Source organism: Eubalaena glacialis, chromosome 4, assembly GCF_028564815.1.
Source record: "Eubalaena glacialis isolate mEubGla1 chromosome 4, mEubGla1.1.hap2.+ XY, whole genome shotgun sequence".
NCBI classification, from domain to species: Eukaryota; Metazoa; Chordata; class Mammalia; order Artiodactyla; family Balaenidae; genus Eubalaena; species Eubalaena glacialis.
In genome coordinates this window covers 118,831,952-118,855,038 of record NC_083719.1, presented here as the reverse complement: position 1 = coordinate 118,855,038, position 23,087 = coordinate 118,831,952, and the positions used below count along the sequence as shown (strand labels likewise).

General features: G+C 39.7%; 2 protein-coding genes across 2 annotated transcripts; both read left to right on the top strand.

Annotated features, from left to right (window-relative positions):
• Nucleotides 1-5,289: 5,289 nt before the first annotated feature.
• Nucleotides 5,290-7,618, top strand: TAF7 (TATA-box binding protein associated factor 7). Its single transcript, XM_061188276.1, has one exon. The coding sequence runs from the start codon at nt 6,051-6,053 to the stop codon at nt 7,098-7,100; it is 1,050 nt and encodes a 349-aa protein (XP_061044259.1). The 5' UTR covers nt 5,290-6,050; the 3' UTR covers nt 7,101-7,618.
• Nucleotides 7,619-12,343: 4,725 nt separating this feature from the next.
• On the top strand, nt 12,344-13,249 carry LOC133090024 (mitochondrial ornithine transporter 2). The gene has a single exon (XM_061188275.1). The coding sequence runs from the start codon at nt 12,344-12,346 to the stop codon at nt 13,247-13,249; it is 906 nt and encodes a 301-aa protein (XP_061044258.1).
• Nucleotides 13,250-23,087: the final 9,838 nt, after the last annotated feature.

Genomic DNA, 23,087 nt, shown 5'->3' with positions numbered 1-23,087 from the left:
CTATTTGACAGAGCTGCTCTAGACTACCTGGTTTTTGAGATAACACATTTTCTTATTGTTTAAACCAGTGTAAATTAGATTGGTCTTTTTTTCTATTGAAAGCATCCTATTTGATACAAGAGACTGCTACAATTTAGTTAACCTGCTTTTTACTGATTATATACTGCTGTAACAGTATATAAGTGTATTTGGGGGGGGGGTATTTGCTATTTCCTCACTCCTATAATTTTCAATCTCCAAAATATAAACAAGGCTTCTCCCATCTCTCACATTTTTTTTTAACCTCCACAGTATAAGGAACTTGAAAGTTTATTAAAGGGAATTTTCAATCATACAGCATTAGCCCGATTGTGATACTCCTTTATCATAGGTAGGAAGCCCTTTGAGGCTTATTACCACACTGGGGAATTTATTGTTCCCCCAAATCTTTGGTTCACCAGTATCACAGATATTCTATGGAACAACCACAGGAGTGTAATTCTTTTATCAACTCAGAGTGTTTCTATATATCAAGTGGATTTGATTAAAAAAACAATATTTGACAAAATTCAACACCCATTTATGATAAAAACCCTCCAGAAAGTAGGTATAGAGAGAACTTACCTCAACATAATAAAGGCCATATATGACAAACCCACGGCCAAAATCGTTCTCAATGGTGAAAAACTGAAACCATTTCCACTAAGATCAGGAACAAGACAAGGTTGTCCACTCTCACCACTATTATTCAACATAGTTTTGGAAGTTTTAGCCACATCAATCAGAGAAAAAAAAGAAATAAAAGGAATACAAATCAGAAAAGAAAAAGTAAAGCTGTCACTGTTTGCAGATGACATGACACTATGCATAGAGAATACTAAAGATGCTACCAGAAAACTACTAGAGCTAATCAATGAACTTGGTAAAGTAGCAGGATACAAAATTAGTGCACAGAAATCTCTTGCATTCCTATACACTAATGATGAAAAATATGAAAGAGAAATTAAGGAAACACTCCCATTTGCAACAAAACCATTGCAACAAAAAGAATAAAATACCTAGGAATAAACCTACCTACGGAGACAAAAGACCTATACACAGAAAACTATGAGACACTGATGAAAGAAATTAAAGATGATACAGACAGATGGAGAGATATACCACATTCTTGGATAGGAAGAATCAACATTGTGAAAATGACTATACTACCCAAAGCAATCTACAGATTCAGTGCAATCCCTATCAAACTACCAATGGCATTTTTCACAGAACTAGAACAAAAAATTTCACAATTTGTATGGAAACACAAAAGACCCTGAATAGCCAAAGCAATCTTGAGAAAGAAAAACGGAGCTGGAGGAATCAGGCTCCCAGACTTCAGACTATACTACAAAGCTACAGTAATCAAGACAGTATGGTACTGGCACAAAAACAGAAATATAGATCAATGGAACAGGATAGAAAGCCCAGAGATAAACCCACGCACATACGGTCACCTTATTTTTGATAAAGGAGGCAAGAATATACAATGGAGAAAAGACAGCCTCTTCAATAAGTGGTGCTGGGAAAACTGGACAGCCACATGTAAAAGAATGAAATTAGAACACTCCCTAACACCATACACAAAAATAAACTCAAAATGGATTGAAGACCTAAATGTAAGGCCAGACACTATCAAACTCTTAGAGGAAAACATAGGCAGAACACTCTATGACATAAATCACAGCAAGATCCTTTTTGACCCACCTCCTAGAGAAATGGAAATTAAAACAAAAATAAACAAATGGGACCTAATGAAACTTAAAAGCTTTTGCACAGCAAAGGAAAACAAAAACAAGATGAAAAGACAACCCTCAGAATGGGAGAAAATATTTGCAAATGAAGCAACTGACAAAGGATTAATCTCCAAAATTTACAAGCAGCTCATGCAGCTCAATATCAAAAAAACAAACAACCCAATCCAAAAATGGGCAGAAGACCTAAACAGACATTTCTCCAAAGAAGATATACAGATTGCCAATAAACACATGAAAGGATGCTCAACATCACACATCATTAGAGAAATGCAAATCAAAACTACAATGAGGTATCACCTCACACCGGTCAGAATGGCCATCATCAAAAAATCTACAAACAATAAATGCTGGAGAGGGTGTAGAGAAAAGGGAACCCTCTTGCATTGTTGGTGGGAATGTAAATTGATACAGCCACTATGGAGAACAGTGTGGAGGTTTCTTAAAAAGCTAAAAATAGAAATACCATACAACCCAGCAATCCCACTACTGGGCATATACCCTGAGAAAACCATAATTCAAAGAGTCATGTACCACAATGTTCATTGCAGCTCTATTTACAATAGCCAGGACATAGAAGCAACCTAAGTGTCCATCGACAGATGAACGGATAAAGAAGATGTGGCACATATATACAATGGAATATTACTCAGCCATAAAAAGAAACGAAATTGAGTTATTTGTAGTGAGTTGGATGGACCTAGAGACTGTCATACAGAGTGAAGTAAGTCAGAAAGAGAAAAATAAACACTGTATGCTAACACATATATATGGAATCTAAAAAAAAAAAAAAAGGTTCTGAAGAACCTAGGGGCAGGACAGGAATAAAGACACAGACATAGAGAATGGACTTGAGGACACAGGGAGGGAGAAGGGTAAGCTGGGACGAAGTGAGAGAGTGGCATGGACATATATACACTACCAAATGTAAAACAGATAGTGGGAAGCAGCCGCATAGCACAGGGAGATCAGCTCAGTGCTTTGTGACCACCTAGAGGGGTGGGATAGGGAGGGTGGGAGGGAGAGGCAAGAGGGAGGAGATATGGGGATATATGTATATGTATAGCTGATTCACTTTGTTATAAAGCCGAAACTAATACACCATTGTAAAGCAATTATACCCAGTAAAGGTGTTAAAAAAATTAAACAAACTTAAAAATTCAGTTCCCCAGTCAAAACAACAACAACAACAACAACTGGATTTATCAATAGACATTAAGGTAATGGTGATGTGGCAGTGCCCTTAGCTTTAGGATCAATGTAACTACCCCTCAAAAAATAGCATTCAGAAAATGTATTAAACTCAAAAACAGAAAATATGTTTCAGGATTGAAGGAGGTACATCCTTTAGGGGAAACTTCAGTTGATCCTTTTAATTATCTCTGACAACCTTCCATTTCAAGGTTTAATAACTAAAATACACCATAATTTTGGCAAATCTGAATTGCCCAGAATTTATCTCAAGTTATTTTCTGTGACAAAGATATTTGAGCATCATAAAGCTCATAGGCAATTAAAATGCAAAGCAATATTTGGATTATTTTCATGTATAAGCATGGCCTCACATTTTATAGGGTTAAATAAAGCATTATGCAAAGGCTAGCATGCTAAACTCATATCTATGAAGTAAGTAAAATCAGGTACAATTAAGGGACAAGCACATTGGAAAAATTTCTTCAAAAAGAGGAAATAGATCATCCTGGAAATTATATATACATCAGCTAATATTCTTCAGCACATTACAGAACAAAGAACTAAAGTACAGTTATGTAGAAGAGCGTAATTTTCCTTCAAACTTAACATAAAAAACCAAACTGGTGCCAAACCATTTAAATTCCACCCCATGATACACAGTAGCACAGTCGACGAAACCAAAGGGGTCACATTCACACACGCTATTTGCAAACCTCTGGCCTCATAACAATTGGCACGGTCCGTGACTGGAGAGGAAATGTATATATAAAGTGGCTCTATCTCATTTTAAGGTGACATACAATGTATTTTCTCTGACAAATTATTATAGGATTTAGATTATATTTATGTTCTTTCTGGATGGATCAATTGTTTCATTCAATTAGCAAATATTTTTTATCTCACACGTTTTGATACTAGGCACTGGGACCGGATGAACACGATATTAGACTCCTGATTATCATGGAGCTTCCAATCTTAGGTGAGGGAGACAATAAGTACATAAAGAAATAAAGTGAATTTTCTAAATGTTAATCACATTTTAAGTGAATTCTCTAAAACTTAGATGCAGGTGTTGATATTTTAGAGAACAGAAATTGAAATTTTAATGACCTTGATAGTCTACCAAATTGATCCTATTAATAAATAAATGGAAATGAATAGGAATAAGTGGAAACTGTTACACAGTTAGACTGAAGCACTATAAATACATGTTGAAGAATACTTGACCACCTAAAGAAGAGGCAAGCAGAAAAGTTATCCAAACCATAGAGGTGGATTTTTTAAAATTCCAAACTAATTTAAAAATTACTGGCAAATGAGTAGAAGGAAGTAATACTTCAATTATATTCTACTTTAATCAGACTATTCGTCTTTCAGGCAACTGCCCTAAATGAACATGGGCCTCCAGAAGAACACTACCTTCTCTGTTTACATTTATATCTACGTCAAACACATTAAAAAGAGGAATCACTACTCAGCCATAAAAAGGAACGAAATTGGGTCATCTGTAGAGACGTGGATGGATCTAGAGACTCACACAGAGTGAAGTCAGAAAGAGAAAAACAAATATCATATATTAACGCATATATGTGGAACCTAGAAAAATGGTACAGATGAACCGGTTTGCAGGGCAGAAATTGAGACACAGATGCAGAGGACAAACGTATGTACACCAAGTGGGGGAAGTGGCGGGCGGGGGGGGGGGATGAACTGGGAGATTGGGATTGACATGTATACACTAACATGTATAAAATGGATGACTAATAAGAACCTGCTATATAAAAAAATAAATTAAATTAAATTAAATAAAAAAAGAGGAATCACCCTTGTTCCCTCAGGGGGTCTTCAAACCCCAAACAGACCGAGTCATGGGCCTCCTACGGACATCTTCATAATCAACAAACACAGACTTAGAATTATAGTGGGCTGCATGTCCTCACTCCACTGACTTGGGTACTTTAAAATCCACGGTATGGTTAGTTATGAATTCTTTTATCGGCTCCAGATTGAATATAGCCTGTGGAGATGCCGAGATGTTTCCAGAAACAAACGCCATTTCCGCACGGACGCCCTATCTCCGGCAATCACCCGGAAGCCTAGGAGGTATCCGGCCCCACAGCGATCCGGTAAAAGCCCTGGCTTAGCGGAGGCGGGCGGGAGAATCTACGTCCTTCTTAGAACCGTTTTCTCTACATACTTTTAAACCAACAGCTCTTTACGAAACATAGTCTTCATCCCGTTAAGGCCAAGTTCTCGCGAGACGACAAGACCCGCCGGATAGCGTAATCGCGCATTGCGCCTGCGCGCGCTGGGGCAGCCCGCACTTCCGCCCGAGGGGTGTTGCGACTCACAGCAGCTTCCCGTCCTGGGTGGTGACGTACCTGTTTTTTCTCGGCTAGGTCTGCAGCAACGGACGGAGGCCCGCTGAGCTGCGGAGTTGCAGAATCTGGCGTTCGGAGCTGCGGTTCTTGGCGAGATTTCGCGTTGCCCGTTCTGAGCCATTTCACCGATAATCAGCGGATCGCTTTGCCAAGTGCCGGGAAGAACAAAGGAATTCGGAAGGAGACGCTCGGCTCCCGGCCACCTTGCTCTGAGTGGCTTCCTTTTCCGCTCGCGCCTGTCCGGAGAAACTGGACTTATAATCGTCACTGGATTGTAAGTACCCGAGGCGAAGAGAGCTCACTACGCCCCACTTTTTGCGTATCTTTGTTCCGGGAGAGTTTGTGGATTGGGAGTATCTGCTGAGCCTTACTTTCTGTGCCGAAAATCATTCCGTAGGAGCCGCCATTTGCTTTCCCTGCGTTGTCCTGCAGCGGCATCTAGAGGTTGGAACTTGGTATTGCAGCTAATAGATTTAAATGGACCTGAGTAAGGCAATGTGTCAGTAACGACTGGTATTGTCACAGCATATTTAGAAAGACTTGGGGCTTAATTCAGAATAGACGCTTAGTTGCTGTTCTACCTAGAACTCTTTGTAATTAAAGACTTCAATTTATAAAGAACTGGTCTTTCTGTTGAAATAGCTGAAATTTTTTAGTGCAACAAGTGGTTATTAGAGAAAAAGTGAGTCACAAAGAAATAAAGATGAGTAAGAGCAAAGATGATGCTCCTCACGAACTGGAGAGCCAGTTTATCTTACGCCTACCTCCGGAGTATGCCTCTACTGTGAGGCGGGCGGTACAGTCTGGTCATGTCAACCTGAAGGACAGACTGACAATTGAGTTACACCCTGATGGGCGTCATGGAATTGTCAGAGTGGACCGGGTCCCACTGGCGTCAAAATTGGTAGATCTGCCATGTGTTATGGAAAGTTTGAAAACCATTGATAAAAAAACCTTTTACAAGACAGCTGATATCTGTCAGATGCTTGTCTCTACAGTTGATGGTGATCTCTATCCTCCTGTTGAGGAACCAGTTGCCTCTGCTGATCCCAAAGCAAGCAAGAAAAAGGATAAGGACAAAGAGAAAAAGTTTATATGGAACCATGGAATTACTCTGCCTCTAAAAAATGTCAGAAAGAGAAGGTTCCGTAAGACAGCAAAGAAGAAGTATATTGAGTCTCCAGATGTGGAAAAAGAAGTAAAGCGGTTGCTGAGCACAGATGCTGAAGCTGTCAGTACCCGTTGGGAAATAATTGCTGAAGATGAAACAAAAGAAACAGAAAATCAAGGCCTTGATATCTCTTCCCCAGGAATGTCTGGCCACAGGCAGGGCCATGACTCATTAGAACATGATGAGCTTCGGGAGATATTCAATGACCTCAGCAGCAGCAGTGAAGATGAAGATGAGACACAGCATCAAGACGAAGAAGATATAAACATCATTGACACTGAGGAAGATCTGGAAAGGCAGCTACAGGACAAGCTAAATGAATCAGATGAACAACACCAAGAAAACGAGGGAACTAATCAGCTGGTTATGGGAATTCAGAAACAGATTGATAACATGAAAGGCAAGCTCCAAGAGACCCAGGACAGGGCAAAGCGACAGGAGGATCTCATCATGAAAGTGGAAAACCTGGCTCTCAAGAACAGATTTCAGGCTGTGCTGGATGAACTGAAACAAAAGGAAGACCGAGAAAAGGAGCAGCTCAGCTCTTTGCAAGAAGAGCTAGAATCACTCCTAGAGAAGTGAAGAGAGTTTTGATACTTAATTTCATTCCTGACAGTGGTCAGCCTTGAAAGAAAAACTTTGTTTTCATCACCTGGACTAGATAGTAAAACTTTGCAGTAGTTCCCAATTTCCTCCACTGCCTTCTATTGGATTTGTCTTGTAGACAAATATAACTGTGAATTTCTATCTCATTTGTCTTTTGGAACCACTTTGGTGGGTGTTTGTCCTGTAGGAAGTAGGAATGTATAGACAGATAAATGTAGGGAAGTTGTAGGATTAGCGGAGTGAACAGTTCAGTTTAGTAATTTATCACAGCTTCACTGCAGGACTTTGCTGCTGTTTCTCCATTTACCAGAAGCTGCCATTGCTACTCTGTGATGCCATCTGAGATAAATTAGAGTCTAGTCTGGTGGCAGTGAAATTTGTTTATATATGTTTTCCCATGCTGTAGCTATTTTCCCAGTTATTCAAAGCAGTTTTCCACATTTTGCATTGCAAATCATTTCATAAAGTTGTTTTAACAAATAAAAGCAAGTAATTTTCACCTAATAATGTGTCTTGCTCTTTTAGGGGTAGTGGGTATAAGATCCTCTTCTGAAGTGGTTTTTTTTGGGGGGTTTAATGGACTGACAAATTGGATTCTGTTTTGTAGGAAAAGAAGCAGTTGTGTTAGAATTTAAGAAAAAGAGGAACAGCAGAGGCAAAGAAATGGGGAAATGTCATCTTTGCATTATGTTTCCAATCCACCTGCTCCATTTGGAGGTCAGGAAATAGAGAACGTTCTTAAACTATCCTAAACTCTTTTTCTTCAGCCTGATCTCACCACATTCTCTCACTATTTTCAATCTTGAGCTTATTTACATTTTTTTCAAGGAGTTTAATTACTACTCTTTCTCTATAATAGTCTATTGGGATAAATACTATTATGCATCTATCATACCAAAGTCTAAGTTACCTGTTGCTCATGTCCTCACTAGGCTGTAATTCACTGAGATTAGGTACTTTGCCTTGTTAGTCACTGTAAACTTACTAAAGAAGAGTAAAGAGATTAAAATCACAAGGTCAGGAGATGTGGTGCCTGGGTTTGTATCCTAGTTCAGTGACCTAGTTGAGATTGATCTTGGGCAAGTAAATTAATCTGTTGGTTTCAGTTTCCTCATCTCTAAAATGGAGGTGATAATATTACCTACCTCAGGGCCCTTGAGTTGTTGGCTATTGAGTTGATACATATAGGAACTTAGAACAATTCCTAGAATAAAAGCAAACTATTATTGCCTATTTACTAGGGTCTGAACATACAGGGATTAAAAATTTGAATTAAAGACTGATTGAAATGGTAGAAAAGTGTGTAAAGAAACAGCTGCTTTAAATGGGGTTGACTGATTTCAAATTAAAGAATCATTCTAAATCAAAGTTTATAAATTACAGCAGAAACAAAGTTTGCTTCAAGTACATCCGCAGCATAAGCAAACTGAGTCAGTTTACTACTGTAGCTTTGTTTTTTATTTGATTCATTTACGGCTTGGTTTTGCATAAATATTAAAACCTCCATAATGAAGAATAATTATCTGTTATGTCAACTTCAAAAGAGAAAAACTTAACTGAAGAAGATTGGGATCCATTTCCCTTCATGTAAATCCAGAGTTACCAAAAAAGACTAACTTTTCTCACAGCTCCCTTGCCTGATGAATGTGCTGTATAGTTGGGCTACGGTTTTCAATATTTCTGAGTTCATGAATGGAAGTTGAATTTTTTAAATTAGTGTTTTAAAATATTATAAGAAAAAAATCACTGAAAATTTTAAGCAATGCAGAAATTTTACAAATTCTTAATTTTATTCACTCCCCTATTGCCGGTCACTTAGGTTCCATTTGAAATTTGCTATTACACAGAATGCTGCAAGAAGCATGTCAGTGTGGCCTCTGTTTTGCATTATTTCTATAGATTAGGTAAATGGGATCTTTATGTTCACATCTAAATGTCATAAAGCCTGACATTTTGAATTTGTAGATCAAATGTTAGAGACAAAAAAATTTGGACAAATTGTGACAAATCATGTCTCTGAAGGACTGTCTTGAACTCTGCTTAAACTTTTATTACCTAGTAAGAATTGTGTGAAAACACAGACTAGGAAGACTGCTTACCACACAGCAGGTATATTGGCCTTCTTTCTGTATTTCAAATGCCCAGCTTTTTCACACTACAGAGCTTTACTTATATTACACTTACATTTCCCTTTTCCTGGAACAGTCTCCAGATATTCTCATGGCTAGCTTTTTGTTACTCAGCCCTCAGCTCAAACCTTACTTTCTCTGGTAATCCTATCTGGCTACTCAATCTGATTGCTAGGGAACATGTGATGTGGGTGTGCATCTTGTTAAGGGTGAGTGGTCTTCACTGAAAATTTGGAAGTTCCTTTGCCATTATTTTCCATGTATGCGTGGGAGTACATGTGCTCCAAGTCTAGCTGTTTAAATATATTTCATGGAACTTGAGATCTGTGTATTATTGCACAACTATGTCTGATAATTCAATGAAGTTACAGACCATTTCCCTATTAATGCCCTCATGATCCCTGGTGCTGATTACTAACTTGGTTTCTCCAAAACATATACATATATGAATTTAATGCAAAAGCATTTGATGATTTATTGTAGTATCCTGCATCTCTTGTGTTTGTAAAAACTCAGTATGTGCTTTTAAAAAATAAACAATGAACCATAGGTAATTAATTGACAGTTTTAAAAAACCAAAACATTTTTTAAAAACCCTCAAATGTGAGGGACTTCCTTGGTGGTGCAGTGGTTAAGAATCCGCCTGCCAATGCAGGGGACACAGGTTCGAGCCCTGGTCCGGGAAGATCCCACATGCTGTGGAGCAACTAAGCCCGTGTGCCACAACTACTGAAGCCCGTGCACCTAGAGCCCATGCTCTGCAAAAACAGAAGCCAGCGCAATGAGAAGCCCATGCACCGCAACGAAGAGTAGCCCCCGCTTGCCACAACGAGAGAAAGCCCGAGCGCAGCAACAAAGACCCAATGCAGCCAAAAATAAATAAATAAATAAATTTTATTTTTAAAAAACCATCAAATGTGATATGACATTTAAAAAATTTAAATTTAAAAAATTTAAATTTTTTTTTTCTAGTTTAAAATGGCACCTTGTTCTCATGAATCTCTTTTCTCTGTCAAATAGCCTGCTAATATAACATAGTAACCCCCAAGGGCAAGGAAAATAGGAGATGAGACAACGGTGGATGAGAGATGTCAATGTTTTCAGAAGGCCAAAGCAGATGAAGAAACGATAAATTAATTCAGAGATCACAGAAAGTTACATGCTAAATGTCTGCAAGGAGGTATACCAAGGAGAAACAAACGCACTTGATATAGACACAGAGGCTCAGTTTTTGCAGGCAGTTTCCAAGGAAGAGGGAAGGTGTGAGGCTAGAAACAGGATTCATTAATGTCTTGTGTTCAGGGACTTCCCTGGCAGTCCAGTGGTTAGGACTCTGGGCTTCCACTGCAGGGGGCACAGGTTCCATCCCTGGTCTGGGAACTAAGATCCTGCATGCCATGTGGCACAGCCAAAAATAATAGTAAGATAAAATCTGCTCAGAGCTGTTGGATGTCCAGGAGCCCTATCTCACTCAAGCCAGATGACTTTTCCTTACCCATCCCACAGACAGAAAGTTTATTTTCTGGGTAAATTGAACCAAAGAAGGCACAGATGGAGGCTGGGGGTCCATAGCATTGAACAAGGGAATTGTGTGAAAGTCTGTTTTCTGACTGCAGGATGTCAACCCTCTTCTCCCACTTGGTGTCATTAAATCAGTACCCAAGGTAAACACCACCCGCACCCCCCCTCCCCCGCAAACACACACAGACACACACACAGTCAAGACTGGAAGATTATTCTCTGAAGAAACCGTGTGGTACCAGAGAAAAGAAATCCAGATACATTTGGGCACTCTCCAAAGAAAAGGCCAAGTCACTATTTACTACAATGAAGTCTACCTGTTGACAAACAGTATCCATGCACGATCTGCTTTTAGGTGCCTCACTTTTAAATATTAACTGATAGCCAAAGAATCAGACAAGGAAAGCTTTCTAAATGAAAGAATCATTTTAGCATACTTTCTGCCCCCTCCACCATTTTTTTTTTACCCCCAAAGTAAAATATCGCCTAGGGCTTAAAATGTAAACTTTAAGAGAATTCGTTCCAACGCTGGGATTATAAGCATCTGGGAGGATAAGTCTGTCCTGACAGCGGTACCCTCACTGATGCCCCAAACTGCATCTTGCCTACTAGGCCTGTAGTCAGTTATATCCAGAACTTCTGCTGCATAAAGCTGCATGGCTCCTCAGCAAGAACCCTGAGACTTAGCACGCACAGAGCGCTGGAGCCACACAGGTCTTTTATATCAAGTTTTTTAGCTGTATATAAATGTTTTCCAATGCGATTGTACAAGGCCTTGACTTACCTCTAGAAATAACGAGGGCCCTGCGTCCCACCAGCTCGCAGGGCTTCAGGCCAGGATCCCCGGCGATGTTACCACGAAATAGGGGATCTGCCCGCCTCAGGCCTCCCCCGGCGTCCCCCCGGCTAGCAAAGAGCGACACCTGGAGAGGCGCGGCGGCCCGCACCTTTGTGGAGCCGCCATTCCTCTCCGGAGACGATTAAGGGTTTTCTGATCCGAAGGAGCCACCGATTGTCAGGTAAAACCCCCCAAGTGTTTGTTCATTTTCCCTATTTTAAACCTTTGTCTCTGTAGATTGACCCTTTGACCCCAGGCGCGATCAAGCACCTCCCATTTTGTTTTGCCGGGAGGTGGGGGGGGGGGGGGGTCTCTGGCCGAACAGGAAGGCATGTCTTCCTCCGCCGCAGCAGCGTCTAGAGTTTCTGGCTGTAATCGCAGGAATTTATCGGACAGCTTTCTATTGCTGTATTGAGATTCATTAGAAGTGTTTCTCTAGTCTGCCCCGGGGCCCGCGGGCGCTGGGACGGCCGGGCGGCGCGGAGCAAGCGGGCGGGCGGCTGACGGGTTTAGGGCGCAGACGCGGCGGCCGCAGGGCGCCAGGAGAGGCGCGCGCGGGCCCGTGGGCCGGGGGTTATTGCAGTGCGTGGGGAGGGCGGCCCGCGGCCTAGTCTGGGGTTAAGCGGCTTCTCCCGCCCCGGAGAGAGAGCCAAGAGCAGGCGGGACACGGGACGCCCTCCTAAGCTCCAGAGAGTTCCCTTCCTCGGAGACCAGCAGAAGAGTGGGCGAACATGAAATCCAATCCTGCCATCCAAGCCGCCATCGACCTCACCGCGGGGGCCCTTGGGGGCACAGCATGCGTCCTGACCGGGCAGCCCTTCGACACAATGAAAGTGAAGATGCAGACGTTCCCTGGCCTGTACAAGGGCCTCGCCGACTGTGGCCTGAAGACGTACTCCCAGGTGGGCTTGCGGGGCTTCTACAAAGGGACCGGCCCAGCGCTGATGGCCTACGTCGCCGAGAACTCAGTCCTCTTCTTGTGCTACGGCTTCTGCCAACAATTCGTGAGGAAAGTGGTTGGATTGGACAAGCAGGCGAAGCTGAATGATCTGCAGACTGCGGCCGCCGGTTCCGTCGCCTCTGCGTTTGCCGCGCTGGCCCTGTGCCCCACTGAGCTCGTGAAGTGCCGGCTGCAGACCATGCACGAACTGGAGATGTCAGGGAGGATAGCAAAAAGCCATAATACAGTTTGGTCCGTCGTGAAGAGTATCCTTAGAAAGGATGGCCCCTTGGGCTTCTACCACGGACTCACGAGCACTCTATTTCAAGTAGTACCAGGCTATTTCTTCTTCTTCGGTGGCTATGAACTGAGCCGATCGTTTTTTGCCTCGGATGGATCAAAAGATGAACTAGGCCCTGTCCCCTTGATGTTAAGCGGTGGAATTGCTGGAATTTGCCTTTGGCTTGTCATATACCCAGTGGATTGTATCAAATCCAGAATTCAGGTTCTTTCCATGTTTGGAAAACAGGCAGGATTTATCAGAACTCTTTTAAGTGTTGTGGAAAACGAAGGAGTAGCAGCTTTATATTCTGGTCTGAAAGCTACTTTGATTCGAGCGTTCCCTGCCAATGCGGCACTATTTTTGGCTTATGAATACAGCAGGAAGATGATGATGAGCCAGTTTGAAGCACACTGAAGTGTCTTGGTGAATCTGGATCCAAGTACACGCCTTTGAGGACTATAATTTAACTCAGAGTTTCATGGAGTACTGGACCAGTGTGGTATTATTTTTGACTTCATGGGAACTTTGCTTTTGTCTTCCCTGCTTATATGCTAAATCTTAGCCTTTATGGAAGAACCTCTACTTTATATCATATAATTTCTGCCCATAATTGTATTGAAATAGAAAAGTTGCTGCTCTTGTGTTTGGTGAGATAATACAGGGTGAGTGGGTGGCCGTATGTACCTAATCTGAAAAGCTAAATATAGTTGTATCACCGGGCTTTTGCATAAATCTGCACATGTACAAGCAGTTTGTTTGCTTATATGTTGTGAATGAAACACAGTTTGGTTTCCATGTTTAATCTCATGTCACCAGAAAAACCGAGTTAAACATGTTTCAAGATGGTTATAAATGATTACTTAACCCACTCAAGATGTAGGGTCTCTTTAAAAGTCTGCTTAACATGTGCACTATATTAGCCAATTAAAGTTTTAAAAAAGTTTTTGGTGCTTGAAAACGAAAATATCCATCTACATTTTTTTCATCTACAATGATTTATTTTATTTTTTATTGAGGTAACCTTGATTTATGGCATTATATTTCTACGTCTGTATACCCTACAATGTGCTCACCACCAAAAATTTATTTTTCGTCTATCACCATACAGTTGATCCCCTTTATCCACTTTGTCTCCCTCCTTTACCTCCCTCCTCTGATAACCACTATTCTGTTCTCTATAATGACATGTTTGTTTTATTTGGTTTTGGTTTGTTCATTTATTTGGGGTTTTGTTTGTTTATTATAGTTTTTCATATTCCAGATATGAGTGAAATCCTATAGTATTTATCTTTCTCTGTCTGACTTATTTCACTTAGCATAATACCCTCAAGGTCCCTCCACGTTGTCGCAAATGGCAAGATTTCATATTTTTTCTCATTTGGATTTTTTTTTTAATATTTATTTATTTATTTGGCTGCACCGGGTCTTAGCTGCGGCATGCAGGATCTTTAGTTGCAGCATGCAGAATCTTTTTTTAGTTGTGGCATGCGGGATCTAGTTCCCTGACCAGGGATCCAACCTGGGCCCCCTGCACTGGGAGCGTGGAGCCTTAGTCACTGGACCACCAGGGCAGTCTCTGTCATATAGATTTTTAAGAGGAGAATATACCTACATACTGATGTGTCTTCCACAGTCTCGAGTTAAAGTTTCAGAGTAGGCATCCTGGATTTTCCCAAGATGTTCTACTCTTAAAATAGTGCTATTCATCTTCAAAGTGGGATCATATTCCACACTCTTAGTTAGGTGTGGCCTAGAGCATTAGGCCTCTGGGAAGTAGCCTGGCCTTTGTCTGTACCAAATTTCCTTCCTCTCCTCTCCCAAAGAGCTTCCCCTCTGCTCTACTTTAGACTGAGGAAGGGGTGAGGGATGGGGCTGTGCTTCTGTGCTTGGATGAAGACCCATGTAGTTGACAACCATTCTTAGCTTCCAGTCTCAGGGTCCTGGCCTGGGTAGGATTCCAGGATGTACTATTGGCCCATTTAGGGGTTGTTGATCCCCTTTGGATCGTTCACTGTCCTCTCTGCCTCCACCAGTCAGAAACCCTTCCAGGGAACAGAGAGTGCCAAAGCCATGAGAACTTTTTGTTCCCTGATGGTGATCAGGTTACGTTACCAGTGGATGAAGTCCTCTCCTCTCAAATAGAACTAGACAGAACTTAGTGCTTGCACTCCACAGTGATTAATGTGAGGGCTGACCCATCCTGAAGTTTACCTGAGGGCCGATAACTCCTTGTCAGTTTTTTTTTTTTTTTTTTGAAATTTAGAGTCAGGTCGTTGTTGCTTTTTTTTTTTTTTTTTAATATATTTATTTTTGGCTGTGTTGGGTCTTCGTTTCTGTGCGAGGGCTTTCTCCAGTTGTGGCAAGTGGGGGCCACTCTTCATCGCGGTGCGCGGGCCTCTCACTGTCGCGGCCTCTCTCGTTGCGGAGCACGGGCTCCAGACGCGCAGCCTCAGTAGTTGTGGCTCACGGGCCTAGTCGCTCCGCGGCATGTGGGATCTTCCCAGACCAGGGCTCGAACCCGTGTCCCCTGCATTGGCAGGCAGATTCTCAACCACTGCGCCACCAGGGAAGCCCTCCTTGTCAGTTTTTTACAGTGTTGGAAACTTCTAAATTTTGTACTGGCCATCTGTGAGTTTTATTGATGACTGTATATATGATGTGACTTTACAAAGCAATGAAACATAAAAAAAGCAACTTTATTAAACTATACCATATATGTATGTATCTAGGCACTGACAAAAACAAAAAACAAAAAAAATAGTTCATCTGATCCCTACACACTTGTGCATCTGTTCTTTGGCCCTATAATGTAAGAGGGTCATTCTTACTAAAGTAAGCCTCATCATTCCATGATGATCCAAGACCAGCAGAGTCTCTCTCAATAAGAAGTGTTCTTAAGCAGCCTGTAAAGCTGAAAACAGGCAGGCTCCCAGTGTTAATGATCGTCCATAGCGTGTGTGTCAATCACTGCTGGCAGAATGTACACCTGGTATGGAATCCCCAGTTTCCTTCAGCTTTTTGCTATCTGTGAAGCCTCTGAGGTAAGTCCAGCCATATTGCCGGAGGCAAGAGGGTCAGGGTGATGGATGTTGACAAATGGGGGCTGGGGCAGACATTTGGGGAGGGGATGCTCAGTGTCATGCCTGGTGTGCTCCAGAGCGATGGCTGGTCTTCCATTTGCTTTTTCTTTAAAAGAAAACCATTTTTCTACTTTACTTCTAAGTTATTTATACATTTAAGTTATATATTACGTATGTAAGTGGTCAGTAGCTACTTTGTGGGGCTTCATTCAAGCAGGTCTAGATTAAAGCAGAAAAGAGAACAGGAATGGCTTCTACAGGAAGTGGACCTTTCAGAGTCCGAAGGCCCCCTGCTCAGTACCCATGAGCTCGTCTCAATTAGCCCTATTGTCAGTGGACCTTTTCACATGTTGTCCATTAAAGGTTTACCTAAATATCTTCAATAGAAATCATTTGAGGCAAGCAAGAGTGGGAGTAAGGAATTGAAACCTAAGTCAGAAGAATTGTTTTCCACTCTTTTTGCTTAATTCATGGTTCAATATTTAGATACAATTTGTACCACTTCAGATCTGTACTCAGACAAAAATATAATAACTTGAAATATTGTGTTCTATCATTAAATTATTTACCTAAATAAAAATATTTATTGAATTCACACCATTTACAGTGTACTGTATTGAGGTCTGGGTATTCAGATATTAATGATCTGGTTTCTGTTCTCAGGGATCTGATGGTCTAGATGTTTGTTTTACAGTCAGAAGAGCGATATTCTAGAATACAATTTAAACAAAAAAATAGAATCCAAATTATGTGTGTGTATGTGTGTGTGTGTGTGTATGTAAAATCAATGATGTGTGTGTGTAAAATCTTTTCCTATCTGTGTTTTTGTTTTTATATTGTGGTTTCTTTGTAGTCTTTAAATTAGTTCCATGGTATTTCTTTCTTTTTTCTTCCCCAGCTTTATTGAGATGTAAGTGACAAATAACATTGTGCATGTTTAAGGTGTACAATGTTATGATTTGATATACGTGTTTATTATGAAATGATTATTACAATAAGGTTAGTTAATGTCCATCACCTCAAGGTTACTATTTGTTTATTTATTTTGAGGTGAGATGGTATTTATTTCTAAGATTTAAGTTGGTCAAATCCATATTTCTGATGCCTAGCCTTATTTTAAACTTTACTTCCACATAGTATAATTTATCCCTCAACTTTTTAAAAATCATTTTTTATTGAAGTATAGTTAATTTACAATGTTGTGTTAGTTTCCAGTGTACAGCAAAGTGATTCAGTTATACATATGTGTGTGTGTGTGTGTGTATATATATATATATATATATATACATACTTTTTCAGATTCTTTTCCATTATAGGTTATTAAAAGATATTGAGTATAGTTCCCTGTGCTAAACAGTAGGTCCTTGTCGTTTACCAATTTTATATATAGTAGTGTGTATATGTTAATCCCAAACTCCTAATTTATCCCTCCCTCCCTCCCCCATTCCCCTTTGGTAGCCATAAGTCTTTGACTCTATTTCTGTTTTGTAAATAAGTTCATTTGTATCATTTTTTTAGATTCCACAAATAAGTGATATCATATATTTGTCTTTTTCTGTCTGACTTACTTCACTTAATATGATAAACTCTAAGTCCATTCATGTTGCTGCAAAAGGCATTATTTCATTCTTTTTTTATGGCTGAGTAATATTCCATTGTGTGTGTGTGTGTATATATATATATATGTACACACACACATACACACACACACACATATATATATATATACCACATCTTCTTTATCCATTCATCTGTTGATGGACATTTAGGTTGCGTCCATGTCTTGGCTATTATAAATAGTGCTACTATGAACTTGCATGTATCTTTTAAAATTAGAGTTTTCTCTGCTATCCCTCAATTTTTTTATTATTTTGGCCATGGTGCAAAACTTGCAGGATCTTAGTTCCCGACAAGGGATTGAACCCAGGCCACGTCAGTGAAAGCACCGAGTCCTAATCACTGGACTGCCAGGGAACTCCCTGGTATCCCTCAACTTTGAAAAGCCTAATTATACCCTTTGGTCTACTGTCAGGGCCAGATGGTATACATCTTGCAATGCTATAGTGATACTGTAGCTAGAAATTCATTCTCTGTTCCAGCTTTCATGGGATACCAATACCAAGCTACAGCAGTTAAGTATATGTAATATCTCAGAAGGACCATATCTGGCAGTGGAGTATCAAACCTGATCATTTTCTTGAATTAAACAAGAAAATGTCCCCAAGTTGTTGAACTTGGAAGAAAAGTATGTTCTTTTCTTCTGGCCCATATCTCTAAGAAGGGTGATAATTATTATCAGGAAGTTGTTGTGTGCATAAAACAGTCACAGGAGATTTTTTGCTCAAGCCAGAAAGTACTCTCTGTTTGGAGCCTGCGTTTCGAACGTAAGCACCCTTTGAGCTTTGAAATTCCTGTTTTCAAAGTCTATGACTCTCTGGTCTCTCTGATCTCTCCAAATTCATGTGGAATGGCCCAGGAATCTCCTCTGAGAGCCTTTTTAGAAAGTAAATTATTTCAGTGTTGGAACTATAATCTAAGTCTGTGGTCTGCCCTTTGAGCTCCATGGTCCACCGTGTTTTCAGCGCCCTCCTAATGCCAGCACTTTTAAATACAGCCTCCTTGTGAATGGTGTAAATGATGTTTAAAAGGCAGAGTAGGATCTTCCTGTGTCCCTATCTCTTCAAGGTTGGTTGAGTATCATCTGTTCTGATGCTCTGTTCATTGCCACAGATATAATGGCTTTTTCAAAACCACTTCAGAAAATTTGGTATTACTGGCTTTAGTCTGCACCTTGAGACAAAAAATTTCACAGGTGGGTAAGTAGTTTTGTAGAAAATTGATGTCTGTTAACAATTCTGCACATTCTGTGGGGGGAAAAATTGTACTCAGAAAGAGTATTATTTCTGTTACAGGGAAGCCAGATAATTGTCTATATAGTGAGAATTTCTACTCCAGCCTAAAGTAGTTTCACTGGGTCCTCCTCAATAACCAGCAGACTTTAATGGGGCATCCTTCCACTTAATTTCTTTGCTCATTGATTTACAAATCGTTCTTTTGTCCATTTGGAGCAAAGACTCCTTTCTGCCTTTCGATGAATGGCAGACCCTTCAACCAATGCTCTGAGTTCCCGATCTAGGTTCTTGGAGGTTTTGTCCACAAAAAGCCTTCTCTGTCTCCTTAGCACCAGACATGGGAATCTACTTGGACTCAGGTACCCACTTGGTCATGAAGAGGCCGTGCAGCAGGGTAAGTCTTCGGTTCTGAGTCCGGAGGCTGCCGCGGTGCCATTACTGTCTTTTGTAATGCATTAAGGATTTTAGCACACACTGCTTTTTATTTTTAATTCTCTGCTTCTATTTTTATGCTGGCCTCTCCACTTCTCTTTGCCGTCTGGAGTCAAAGCTGAACCACATCGATAAGAGCCTTGCACTATATCCAAGAATTTTTCCTCCAGATTGATTCTGGTCTGTTACTAGGCAGGAAGTCTCCTGGGTTTCAGGACTTTTCATCCTTGAGAGAAGGTCTAAAGGCTTGGTTGAGCTTAAACATTTTTGGCAAGAATACTTCATTGGTGATTCTGTGTGCTTTATATTCTCTCACATGTGCTGTTTTATTTTTATACTGTTGGACCTCAAGTTCCAGAATTGGATTATGATAAACTGTCATCATTAGTCCATACCTGACCTGCATTGTTTATTTACTTACCTATCCAATATCATTTAGCTGTATATCTATATATGTAGTTATCTATCAAAATAATAATAAGAATTTGTGAACACAGTACCTCCCCACAAATGCCAGGACCTTGGTAGTAATATACATCTAATCGTACAAATGGTCCCTCCTACCACTCCCTGGCCCCCAGCAAATGAAGGTAATTATCATCCTGAATTCTATGTGCATCATTCTTTGCTCCTTTGAATTTTTTTTTTGTATTATATGTTACTCCCACATATATATTTTTCTAGTTGTTTTAAATTTTATAGTAAGGGTAAAATACTGTATGTGATACTTTGGTACTTTTCTTTTCTCTAATATTTATTTTTAAAATCCAATAATCTTATGTTCCTGTAATTCATTTATTTAGACTACTGTAAAACATTCCATTTTGTGAGTATGCCATAGCTTATTCATTCAGTTGATAGGCATATGGATTGTTTCCTGATTTTTGCTCCTGTTGCCCACTGTCAATATAAACATTCTTATATATACCTCCTGATGCAAATGTGCAAGAATTTCTTTTGGGTGTATAACTAGGAATAGAAATTCTGGAACTCTCAAGTATTTATCTAGGAGTAATCGTTATATTTAATAGTTAATATTCAACTATTTCACAAAGTAGTTGTACTGATTTTTACATGCACTTGCAATATATAGGCCTGAATCTCTTGTATCCACATGCTTTCCAACACTTGGCGTTGTCAGGCTTTTAAATTTTTGTCAAACAAAAACATCTACCTTATCTTGGTTTTGATCTATATTTCTCTAATTACAGCAAAAGAACATCTCTTTGTGCGTCTATTGGTTATATGTTTCTTCTGTGAAATGTTTGTTCATGTCTTTTACCATTTTTCTATTGTTATTTTTATTTATACTGGTTTGTAGGAGTTCCTTATATATCCTTGATATTAATTCTTTGTCAGTGTGTATATGTGAGTATCCTCTCCTGGTTTGTACCTTTTCCCATCTTTAAGATGTCTATTGATGAATGAAGTTTCTTGATTTTATTACAAATGTATTAATCTTTTATTCTATGGTCAGTGTCTTTTTAAAGAAATTATTTCTACCCCAAGGTCTAAAATCCATTTACCTGTATTTTCCACTAAGAGCTTGAACGTTGTTTTGGGTTTTGTTTTTGTTTTTGACATTTGAGTCTTAGAACCATTTGAAGTTGATTTTTAAATTAAGACCCAATTTAATCTTTTTCTATATGGATAACCATTTTTAATTGAACATTTCATCTTTTCCCATTGATCTGTGTTATGGACTGAATGTTTATGCCCCAGCCCCTACCCTAGTTCATATATTGAAGCCCTAGCCCCCACTGTGATGGTGTTAGGAGGAGGGGCCTTTGGGCACTAATTAGGTTTAGATAAAGTCATGAGGGTGGAGCCCATGATGGGATTAGTGTCTTTATAAGAAGAGGAAGAAATATCAGAGCTGCTTCTGTCCACCATGTATACATACATGGTGTATGTATACGTACATGGTGTATGTATACGTACATGGTGTATGTATACGTACATGGTGTATGTATACGTACATGGTGAGGAGGCTGCAGCCTGCAAGCTAGGAAGAAGGCCATCATTAAGAAACCAACTGCTACATAGAGAATGGACTTGAGGACCCGGGGAGGGGGAAGTGTAAGCTGGGACGAAGTGAGAGAGTGGCATGGACATATATACACTACCAAATGTAAAATAGATAGCTAGTGGGAAGCAGCCGCATAGCACAGGGAGATCAGCTCTGTGCTTTGTGTCCACCTAGAGGGGTGAGATAGGGAGGGTGGGAGGGAGGGAGACGCAAGAGGGAAGAGATATGGGGATATATGTATATGTATAGCTGATTCACTTTGTTATAAAGCAGAAACTAACACACCATTGTAAAGCAATTATACTCCAGTAAAGATGTTAAAAAAACAAACAAACAAACCAACTGCTGGCACCTTGGTCTTTGATTTCCCAGCCTCCAGAATTATGCGAAATAAATATCTGTTGTTTAAGCCACCAGTCTATGGGATTTTGTTAGAGGAGCCTGGGCAGACTAAGACATTCTGAATTGCCATCTCTGTAATGTTCAAACATTCCATATATATATGTCTATTTTTGAGCTCCCTAATCTATTACATTTGTCAAATTTTCTGCCTGTGCACCAATAGCAGACTATCTTGATTAATATAGCTTTATAACAAGTCAGTAATAAGGCAAATTTTTAATCCTACTTTTTTTCTTAAGAAGTTTCCTAGCTCTTATTTTATTCTTTCATATGAATTTTAAAGTAATGTTAAAGTAATGTTGTAATGTTTAAAGTAATGTTGTCCTGGGGGAGAAGAGAATTGATAACTTTAAAACATTGACTCTTCCAATTCAGGAACATCATATATTTCTCCATTTATATAAGTCATCTTAGTGTCTCTTCACAAAGGCATATGGTTTCTCCATAGAGGCCTTATACTTTATTAGTTAGACTTATTCCTAGCTACTTGATTTTTTTTATTATTATAAATTCTATCTTTATTTAAAATGTCAATTTCTGTTTACTGGTTTATAAAATAAATTGATTTTATATTGATTTTTCAAATTTGGCAACTTTACTAAACTCTTTAATTATAATATTTTATCTATAGGTACTTTTGGATTTTCTTTGTACTCCTTAATATCATCTACAAATAATAACAACTTTGCTTCTTACTCTGCAATCTACATAACTTGTATTTCTTTGCCTTATCATGCTGGCCAAAACTTCCAGTACAATATCAAATAAATGTAATAGTGGGCATTTGTGTCTTGTTTCTGATCTCAGAGGAAAGCTTTTAACATTTCACAATTAATGTGTTTTGCTGTACATGTTTTCATATCATTTAAAGATTAAGGAAGTTTTATTTCTAATTTAAGGAGATTTTTTCCCCCATTATAAACAGAATTTTATCCAATCCTTTTTCTGTGTCTCTAAAAATTATTGTGTGATTTTTTTCTCTTTTACTTTATGTCAGTGAGTGATATTGGCTTTTAATTTTCCTTTCTTGATATCAGGGTTATGCAAAACATTTTAAGGGCGTGTTCTCCCTTTTCTTCTATTCTATGGTAGTGTTTGTATAAGATTGGAATTATTTCTTCCTTGAATTTTTGGTACTACTCACAGCGCCTTTCTTTCTTTGTTTTTTAAAGAAAAGTTTTTCTAATTAACTTGAAAAGTAGTTTAAGTGGGTAAGCAGCAGGGTACCTTGTATAATGCTAGACAGCTGCAGTATGGGAAGAAATGGACCGGACCCCTGAGATGAAACTGGGGTGGTCCTCCACATCTGGGGAGTGGGGACAGCAGCTCTCAGTGGAGCCCAGGCAGCGCCAGTTGTGACCCGACTGTGCGTTTGGTTTCAACCGGCGTCGTCCGCGAGTCCTGCGCTGGGTTACTTTACACTAGTGAGAATGTTAACCAGCCATATTGCTGGTTAA

Coding starts and splice junctions, on each gene's coding strand:
- LOC133090024 (XM_061188275.1), top strand. CDS start 12,344: ATGAAATCCAATCCTGCCATCCAAGCCGCCATCGACCTCACCGCGGGG.
- TAF7 (XM_061188276.1), top strand. CDS start 6,051: ATGAGTAAGAGCAAAGATGATGCTCCTCACGAACTGGAGAGCCAGTTT.